This window comes from Thunnus maccoyii, chromosome 8, assembly GCF_910596095.1.
Source record: "Thunnus maccoyii chromosome 8, fThuMac1.1, whole genome shotgun sequence".
NCBI classification, from domain to species: domain Eukaryota; kingdom Metazoa; phylum Chordata; class Actinopteri; order Scombriformes; family Scombridae; genus Thunnus; species Thunnus maccoyii.
The window spans coordinates 13,205,318-13,215,866 of NC_056540.1; the positions used below are offsets into that span (position 1 = coordinate 13,205,318).

General features: G+C 42.7%; 1 protein-coding gene across 2 annotated transcripts; it reads right to left on the bottom strand.

Annotated features, from left to right (window-relative positions):
- Positions 1-2,554: 2,554 nt before the first annotated feature.
- On the bottom strand, positions 2,555-10,241 carry znf711 (zinc finger protein 711). Of its 2 annotated transcripts, none has more exons than XM_042418306.1 (8): positions 9,981-10,241; positions 8,803-8,881; positions 8,582-8,680; positions 6,552-7,412; positions 6,285-6,431; positions 5,986-6,165; positions 5,552-5,686; positions 2,555-5,397 (listed from the first exon to the last, which is right to left on the bottom strand). In XM_042418306.1, the coding sequence occupies exons 3-8, from the start codon at positions 8,658-8,660 to the stop codon at positions 4,217-4,219; spliced, it is 2,583 nt and encodes an 860-aa protein (XP_042274240.1). In that variant the 5' UTR covers positions 8,661-8,680; positions 8,803-8,881; positions 9,981-10,241; the 3' UTR covers positions 2,555-4,216. The 2 variants fall into 2 exon arrangements, with proteins under 2 accessions (XP_042274240.1, XP_042274239.1); XM_042418305.1 differs by having other exon boundaries at positions 8,803-8,884.
- Between the last annotated feature and the right edge of the window lie 308 nt (positions 10,242-10,549).

Below are 10,549 nucleotides of genomic sequence, written 5' to 3' on the forward strand. Positions count from 1 at the left end.
TATTTGTATGTGGATCATCATCATCTTCCCATTCACTGACTCTGAGCAGCTCCGAAATCCTTGCACATCAGCACGTGACCCTGGATTTTTTTACTGGCAGTTTCATCATTCTAATCACATTCAGACCATAGCTCATTGATCCTCAGAAATATGGACAAAATGAATACATCAAAGAAATTAGTTTGACCTTCTGCAACAGCTGGATTATCTGTGCACGTCTGTCAGTTCTCATCACAATGATGGCCTTCAGAGGCTGTTAGGTGTGTGTGTGTGTGTGTGTGTATGCGTTTGTGATGCTCTGCTGATTCAAAATGGGAAAGAGGTTCAGCATACAGAGACAGGAAATGGGAAAATGTACTTACTGCTACTGCTGTTGAAAAATCTGCATGTATTCAGAGGAAAGCAGCCAGACATGCTGCTCATACTGAATCGCTGGATAATGCAGTGAAAAAGAAGGGTTACTTAGTGAGGATTTTATGGACATGCCTGCATATTGATCTCCGTGTCCTCAGCGGTTTCTGCTGACAGTCGCACCAGTAAGTGATTTATGAGATATTCTGTGGGATTAACAAAAAAAAAACAAAAAAAAAAACAAAAAGGCTGTTGCATCTGTATTTTCTCAGGTGTTTGTAGCACTCATGCGAACCCATCAGCACAGCCTCATTTCCCCCAGCGTGAGACATCATACATCTTTCGAGACAGGTGACATGGAAGTGAAACAAAGCACGGCTGCAACGCTTCTCAGTCACATTGTACGGATCTATTTTTCGACAAAAAAATGTGTGTTGAAAAAGAGTGACATTCCCTTTGGGTCTCATTAGAGAGGCAGAGGACTTTTATTTGGTGGTGAGACTGAGTCATACTGACAGATGTAGCCTAAGACATGCTAATGAACGTAGAGGACATTAAAGCGGGAAGGCCGCGTCACCTCACACATACCCGTTATTACTGTAAACTTTCTAATTGAATCTGTTTACTCCACTTTCCCCCTGACTTTGTGCTTTTCATCTGTTTTACTGGTTACACCCGAATCAATTAATAAATCTCTTTGTTCTCTCTTTTTTTCCGTGGCCGCTCCCAAACCAGTCATATCCTCCCTATCAAATATACTGCTCTGACTCTGACAAGTGTGGCGCCAAATTCATCTCTGATCTATTGTCAGCTCTTATAACTTCTGACATCTGTGTTCTGACTTTGAGTTGTGCACATTGATGAAACTGACTGTTGGAATTGTGTAAAATCACTATTTGCAATTCAGATTTTTGAAAAAAAAGCAACAAGATTTCAACTTGCTGAAAGCACCCCCAGGCACTCGAACAGTGACTCCAAACCACATATTTACTTAAACCGACAACATTTTGATCCTTGACGAAGACCGCACTGGGATGAAAATGTTGTCTATTTACATAAATGTGTGATTTGGTGTCGATGTGCAGACTCTTTTCATCTGTTGTTTTCCAGTTGCTCTGCACTTACATGTGATGCCCATATACTTATACAGCTATAACCAAACTATCCTTCAGCCAATCAAAACATAATGATTATGTAGCCTAAGCCAGCCCAAATACTGCAGCGTGACAAGCTCATAACGCAGCTGCTTGATGGGAAAACACCACTTCAGATCCAGGACAGGCTTGAGAACTGTGCAAGTGTGTCAGCTGGAGCGGCTCAGACAGTGTTTTCTCCTCACTGTTGTTGTTTAAACTTTAAGGCTCTGATTCTCTTGAAAGACCTGAGCTTGTATGTAATACTTGTGGAGATTAACGCCGCCTACTATGCGTCATAGCAACTCCTAAACTAAATATCTCCACCACAATGAGTTTAACTCCCAACAACAAATCTTTGGAATGCCTTTGTGTCTCTGGATTTCAAGTTCAGAGCATTAGGATTGCTGGACCAATTTCCACTGTGTGCCAACTGAAGCGGAAGACCATAATGTCTGCTGGGATAGCGCTTGCAAGATTGTGCAGCACAGCTAAGCCTCCTCTAACACTAAATCCTCTATCTTTGCACTGATGTGAGGGGGGTGAGCTAGTGATCAAGTGAATCCAATAAATGGCTTGTTTGCCACTGGAACTTTACAGAGTTACAGAGGCTTACTGGCATATTTCATCACTTAGTAAGGATTGACTCAAGTTGTATAAATGTTGAAATTGTGCTCCAAGGGTTGTTGTGTGGGCTGTAAGGCACTAAGACGTTTAAGAAAAGTAAACATATCTCTTCTGATGGAAGTTGTGGATGAAGAATGCGCAAAGTTTTCTAAGGAGACGGAGAACTATGATTGCTTCATTTCAAAATATCTCCTTGAGCAATATCTACTGGGAAACTGCGTGGAGGCCACTAAGTGTAGACAGGACAGATGACACAACTACAATCCTACACGTGTCCACTGAATCTGGCACGCTGATTAACCTAGTGGATTAAATAAAGTGTCTGTTGTCCTTGTGAGTACGTTAAAGGGACATTCTGTCATCCAAACACTTGACAAAATGCGGATTTTCTATAACTGAACCTCTACATCCGAGTTATGTGTTCAGAAAAGACAAAAAAAACATAAAAAGATAATTGTTTATTTTGGTTCTTCCCCACCAGTAGTTTATCCACAATCAGACTGAAAGAAAATATAGACTAAGGTACACGAAATGCAGGGATTTTTAATATATACCACAATTAATTTCATGGAGACAGCATATGTGCATACTTTAAAGACTAATGCCAATATGATGACCACTGACTTCAAGGGTATAATCCCATGTTTGGGATTGGGTTGGGTTATTCAGGACTGTAGGACTAGGGTCTGGGAAACTTGTTAGTGACCACAAACAAAACACAAAACCCAATCACTTATCCATAGAACAAAACAATAAATGGTTTCACCCACCACTTTCAATGACAATTCAGTTTTGATGCAGTAATGGATCGTGCCCACTTGCTAGAGATAACACTCAAAACAATCTTTACCCACTCACAAAGCTCTGTAATTGTTTATTATCCAGGGTGCGTGTGTACGTATATACGTATATATATGTACATACAAATACCCCATACATGTAATTAAAATACAAAAAAAAAGTTATTAAAGTGCTTTCTACTGACTCAAACACACAATCTCTGAGAGAATGGTATTGATACAGCATGTTTGAGAGTTAAAAATCACTTATTTTCTGATTTGCTGTGTTCATCAGTGCTTAAGGGATAAAGACCAACAGATGTAAGGCATGATTGCAATCAAATGGTTAGCTTAGGGAGCACATCTGTGTCATAGGTTACATCACACATACGCAACTTACAGTGGCAGTCAGATATAACCACCTGAGCGGTCACCAAACGTGAAGCCAACCACCTGTCAAACTCATAATACACCTGTTAACCATCATAGCAGATATAATAGCAGATTTCTGTCAGAAATGTGTTGTGTACACTAAAGGGATATTCTACTAATATACCAACTGCACCTTTCTCCTCGTTGCTAGACACTGCTGATCAGACCAAATTCTGAATCAACTTTTAAGACATATTAAACAGAATATAGCCTGTATTATACATGATTAATTTAATGGAACTCCAAGTGTTCAGACTTGGGAGGAAAATGATGAAAGTACAACGGTTAGATTTAATGAAATATGCCTTTAAGGAGCGTAATGTGCGTCAACATCACTGAAAACCATTTATGAAGTCATGAATGGCTGTGCCCCTTAAAGACCAGATGGCATTGAAAACAAATGTCAGGATAAAAGCTGGTTAATAAGGATAAGAGATACTAGTTGGTACTATGGAGGCAAACTTCTCCTGTACTCATTCCACATCATCTGAAGAACTGGCATGACGTTCACAAAGCACCGCTTTCTGTTTTACAGGACACAGTCATCATCTTGCAGCATTTCAGCTGAGTGGGTATAAAAATATAGCATTTGAAACCCTGAATAAATGTTCATATGTGATTTTCTGCAACAAAACAAAACACAATTTACAGCTGTCCCACTCAGTGTACACACTGTCTTTTTTAGACTTCACCCCCATCTAAAATGTGTTCTTGCATTACCTCGGGGGGGAGGAGGTTTACACCCATTACAACACAGAACACAGAACGGCAATTATAATGTTGTCGTCTTCATCAACAGCCTACATCCGTCATTTCTTTGTTAATACACTAAAATTACCTCTGGGTGTGTGACACAGATTTACTCAGGAAAGAGGAGTGTGTTTGTGTGTGCGATTACATCAACATGTCTTTGTGATGCCTGGCTATGTGCTGGCTCTTCTCCGAAGGCCTCCTAAAGCCCTTGGTGCAGTAGTCGCAGCGGTGGGGGTAGTCCTTGGTGTGAATGGAGATGACATGGCGTTTGAAGCCAGAAGCGTCCGTACTGTTATACTCACAATACTGGCACTGATAAACCTTTCTACCACTGTGTGTCTTCATGTGCTTCTTCAGCTCAGCGGGCTGTCGGAAGCCTCGCCGGCACCGCTTGCACTTAAAGGGGAGGTCCTTTGTATGCAAGGACAGGATATGGCGACTCAAGGTGAAGGTGTCAGGAGCGTTGAAGTTACAATGCCGGCACTGGTGCACCTTGTTGCCCTTGTGCGTCTCCGCGTGTTTCTTCAGCTCTGAGGGCCTGTGAAAGCCCTTCTCACACACATCACACTGGTGGGGGAAGTCCTTGGTGTGAACAGAGATAATGTGTCGTTTCAGGTCACTGGAGTTGGTGCTCTTGTGCTCACAGTGTGGGCACTGATGGGTCTTGTGGCCTTGTACCATCTCTATATGACGCTGGAGTTCCCGTGCGTCAGCATATGCTTGGGGACAGTGGCTGCACTTGAAAGGCAGATCTGCTCCATGCTTGCTCTTGATGTGAGTCTTTAGGTTGGACTGATCTGCACAGCGGAACTCACAGTGCGGGCAGTGATAGGGCTTCTCGCCTGTGTGGGTCCGCATGTGTTTCTTCAGCTCTGACGGGTGACGGAAGCCTTTGGCGCACTCGACACACACGTGTGCAAAGTTCTTACTGTGCACTGCCAGCAGGTGGCGGTTGAGCAGGCCCTGTTCAGCCGTCTCATAATCGCAGTACTTGCAGTGATGTAGTTTGGGCTCCCGATCCTTGACGATGAGCTTGTCGGAACCCAGGGGGCTGGATTCATGGTAGCGCCGTGCGTACTCAGTGTATTCTGGAGAGCGCTCACTGTTGTGGCTCAGCAGCTTGTGACTCTCCAAGTGGTTGTGGAAACTGACCTTCTTATTGGTGGTGAAGTCGCAGTCTGTACACTGGTACTTCTTCTTTAACAGGTGGTCCGGGTGGTTCTTCATGTGGCATTTGAGGAAGCCTCGCGAGCGAAACTTCTTCCCACATATGTGGCAGGGGTAGACAGTCAGAGGCATACCATCAGGTCCGATGATAACAGCTGAAAGAGAAGGTTGAAAAATGGTGTGCAACCAATTGTATTAAATTTATTTAGTATGAATCATCAAATCACATTTTCTGTTGTTTGGACACTACAAAAATGTTGAACTACAATCTCATCATGTAATAGTGCCAGAATTTTACACGGTTCATACCAGTCTGACACTGCCGCGTGTCTCCTTTCTTCTTTTTCTTAGCTTTGGGTTTGAGTGCACGGTTGGCGCCAAGCCCCTCTCGGATTTGCAGAAACGGTGTAGCTGCTCCATTCTTCACCTGATCAATGGTATTACCTAAACAAACATGACAGTTTAGATTTTACTATCAACAGGATGGGTAACACTTTTCAGTGTGAGACCAGATTAAATGGGCCATTTTAAAAACAAGTTTGTGTTGTGGCACCTTCATGTCATAAATGTTATATATATACAAATATCTCGTTATTGAATAAGTCATCTAACAGGAATGCTGCTGTGCAGCAGCGTCTTCCGAATGATACACTTTCAACAGTCAAAGACCTGGTTGTTTTGACCTGTCTGACAAAATGCATTAAAAGCTTTTGATCAAGTGGCTTTGTAACAAAAGAACCTACTGATGTCATCATCATCATCCTCATCACTGTCATCATCATCATCCTCTTCTTCTTTTGAATGGTTCTTAACTGCCATGTAGACCATCTTGTCACGGCCAACTCCCAGTCTGCCTGATGATGCAGCCTCGAGGTCAGGATGGCCATTCTGGTAATCATCCTCTGTTATTACCTCTGTTCCACCTGGAAAAGTAACAAAATTAACAATTAAAATCAAAGCCCTAATCTATATTCAGTTTAACAGGGAAGAATCTAAAAGGTAATATCTTACATTGTTGAAATGACTGATGATTGTCATTTACCTAAATCGTCGTCTGCTTCAGCTTTGAAAATGTAGACTTTGATGACCTCAGAGCCGTCCTCCTCCTTGGACTCCTTGTCTTCCATTACCTCAGTGCTGATCTCAAGGGGAGTGTCTCCGATGTCCAACTTCTCTCCCACCTCATCCACTAAATGACAAAAATAAAATGAAACAACCTTTGTTATCAAATTGTATCTTAGCAATAATAAACACCATATTGCACAACAGTGTCTTCTAGGTTGTGCCATCATATAGGAAGCTGTCTTACAGGAGATCATAAGATAATCCTCGGAGCTGCTTCTTGCATCATCATCCTCATCTGTCTGCAGGGGAACAGCCTCAGTTGGCAGCTGTTCGTGGATTATGGTCTCGGAGTTGGCCTCTGTCACGATCAACCCTTCTGTCACAAGCTGGTGGTCCAGAGTGTTGTCTTGGTGCTCAGAAAGCAGCTCGGCCACAAACACCTGGTCTGGCATGTCATGATGGTGGTGGTTCGAGTCCTGGATGAGGTCTGAGGTGAGGACATGGTGGTGGTGGGGGTCAAGAGCTTCCTCTATTGCAACCTCTGTCCCCAGAATATTCTCAGGCATGATCACACTGTGCTCTGAGGTCACCATGTCCTCACTGGACATTTCATGGCTCTCTACCCCTTGAGACTGCAAACTTTCTACATCTACCTCTAGACCTTCAACAACCTCTGCTTCCAAGCCCTCTACTTCCACCTCTTCCTCAAGGCCCTCAACAACATGAGCTTCCAGGTCTTCCACATCTACCTCAGTTTCCAGACCCTCTACCACTTGTGCCTCTAGACCCTCCACTTCTACCTCACCCTCTAGGCCTTCGACAACTTGAGCCTCAAGCTCTACCACCTGTGTCTGTAGCCCTTCAACCACCTCTGCTTCTAAGCCCTCTACATCTGTGTGTAAACTCTCCACCACTTCGGTCTCCAGTCCTTCAACCACTTCTGTCTCCAGGCCTTGAACCACCTGCGTCTCCAGGCCTTCCACCTCAAGCCCATGCTCTAGGAGGATGCCCTCATCCGTCATCACATCGGAAAGAAGCATGCCCTCAGGCACAGAGACCACAATGTGCTCCCCATCGATGTGAGCCAGACCCCCCATGCCTGCAACTGTAAACACAATAGAAAAGAGGGGTACATGACAAAGAGTTTTCAACAACAGAGTAGCAAAAAATGCTATAATCCATGGTTTTCTGTACACTGAAATTACAAAAAAAGATGTCAGCGTATCTTGTGACATATTTATGATCACAGTATCACATTCTTGTTGTACTAGTGCAGTGCCCGTTAATTAAATTAAATTAATACTGTTAATGTGAGGTGTGAATCACTATATACTAGGGATGTGTGCAATGATTATTATTTTTAAATCTTTTTTAATTATTTTAAATATTATTTGATAACTTATTTAGTGAGTTGTTGTCATGTTTTGTAGGATAATGTGTAATGTTCATAATGCCAAAGCGCCACACATTTCGGCATTTAAAATACAAATTGTTTATTGAAGAATGTGATTAATCCTCTGGAACCGAGTGTGGCATCGATGCTGGATCATGTTCTACAAAACATTAACTAACTTTGGAACCGTTAATGATATTGACAAAATTTTTTTTTGACTGAATCGTGAGATTCTCAGCTTTCTGAGGCACCTTGAACAGTGCCTTTATGACCATCGGGGATGATTTACATTGTGTGCAATCAGGTGATATGGTAACAGAGCTTGCTGGCTTACAGAATTAGATTGTCTATTTTCCAATGATATATAACACTTTGATATTTACTCTCAAAGGTGATACTGACCAAAATAAAAAGACAGCACCAAAATGTATATATTGTCACATTGACTATTAAAAAAATGCCCAGGACAATATGCAAATGGTTGACTGTAACTCACTGAGTTACAGCCAATAAATGTTTCCTTTTAATAATTAACATTTCTTATCCAAACACCACACTCAACACTACTGTTCCTTGGGTCCTCAACAATACACCCACCAAGCGTGAAGTCAATTGGACGAACGGTTGTTGAGAAAAGCGACACACACACACACACACACACAGACTACTTCCTTTACAGTAGATGCAGTGATAATGTCAGACTAACCACATTATAATAGTGCAAATATAATATACTTAAGTGATAGCACTTGAACTCTCAAGAAACCAACAGTGGAATATGAAAAAGGTAGTATATTATTTGACTTGTATGACAGATTTCAGCTTTAAGATGTGCTTGTTTACAATACAACGGTCGTCACTCTGTCCGACTTGACACTTACCAAAGTCTTGCATGATCATAGTATGGGGCATCTTCAGCTCCTGTGTGTGTAGCTCCAACACCCCTCCACCTTGGTCCATGTCTTTACTCAGAAAAATGACTGAAAATGACCATATACACAACGTTAGCTGTTTTATTTCACTTGTGAGTGCACATAACTAAAAATGAAAGTGAAAGCAACAACTGACACGCTAGCCACATGGGCTAGCATTTAATACATACCTTCACATTTGATGACAAGAACCTTAGAATAAAACCAATAGGATATTTGATGTGCTTCCTTCCATCAAGGTTATCAACCCTTCTGACAAAGAAAAACACACACATAAGCATCACTGATAGAGAGGGTTATGTAATCAGTCTAAATGCTGTAAAGATAATTTAAAAACAAATTTTGTTTTTTTATTTCTTTTAAAACAAACTTTCCAAATTGGTTCAGGTTCATAATAAGGGCACTGGTGTGCCTCCACATATAATGGACTCTGTACAACTTGAATACAGAAGACAGAAAAACTGTCTGTTGCCACTGAGAAGGGGGCTGGTATGTTGTTGACCAGTGGCTCCATCCATTGCCTATCAGTAGTACTACAGGCAGCCTCAACCTGGGGACATAGAGAGCTATACACCTGGAGCCAGTTGAGCCTGATGGCTACAGCTCAACTGAGACCACGGGCGAGCTCACAGGCAGTGCGTCCCTTAGCTCTCAGAAGATGAGTCCTACTTGTTTTTGTGGTGGTGGGGGGGAAATGCATTGTCGTCACATGACGGTTCAAAATACGCCAAATATGTCATGTCTGCAGTGATCTGAGGTTGAGTTATGGGTGCATGTTTTTTTTCGCGGATATATCATTCTAGGATAAAAAACCAACACTGTGTGGTCATACTAATCATTTTAAATAAGTGTTGTACTCTGGAGTCTCTTTGCACAAAACTACACATGCTCCGCGTTTATGGCCGCCTATGAAAGTACCGTAGACGTTATGCAATGCATACTCGGGCGGCTACCGCCCTCCACCCACCGGAGCTAACTAGCAGGCGAGCTAGGGCTGGTCCTCCCAGCGCCATTTTGTTTTAGCATAATGGCTAATTCAAGGCAACCGAGAACCGATCTAATTAGACCATTTAAGCATCGTGTACATATAATGTTGCAATATTAATAAAGTCACCAGCACAAGCAACAAACTGGTATGCCTCAAGAGTTTATTGTATTATCTGTCGCAGTAATCTCCGTGGCAACGGCCGTCCGTTTGGCTAGCTAGCTTGCTAAGCTAAGTAGAGCCGCTTGTGCCGCATTATCTTCCATGTTGTTTTTCCACAAGGCTGAAAGAGGCCCGCTACGGCCGACTGGGCCCTTGCGTCTTATTCCACATGCCTTTCTGATCGATTCAAAATAAAATTACCTGATAACGTCGTCTCCCGACTCTATCGGTGTTTCTCCGCCTTGTCCGTTTTGTCTGTTATTGTTTTGGTTTATTTTTGACGGTAAGCTAAGTGCGGCCTGCAGTTTTGGATCCCCGGGCACTCTTTGCTAGGCCTCGGCCAATCAGCTTGCGTCCTGACGAGCAGAGGGAGGGCGGGGGGCAGACAATGCGTGGCCTCGTTTACCGCTGATCCCTTACTATTTGCGTCATGCATAAGAGAGCAGTTACATTAACACACTCATTCTCTTAATGGGAACATAGGCTATTTATGCTCTGATCTTAAGACATAAGATTGAACGCTATCACACAGACTTATAATTTTTTTTCATGTGGTTGCAGACTGTGCGCTCACACTTTGTATGCGCACGAGGCCTGTAGGCCATTTTGTCACAAGGGGTGTGTAGCATTGAGCATTCATTTGAGAAGCGTTTTGGTCTTGCTGCACCCAGGAAATATCCGGGACATGCTGCTGCTGCTTTGTTGTGCCGCATAATGAGACTAATTAGCCTGTGATGCAAACAGACCTCCACTTGGCATGCATATATTAC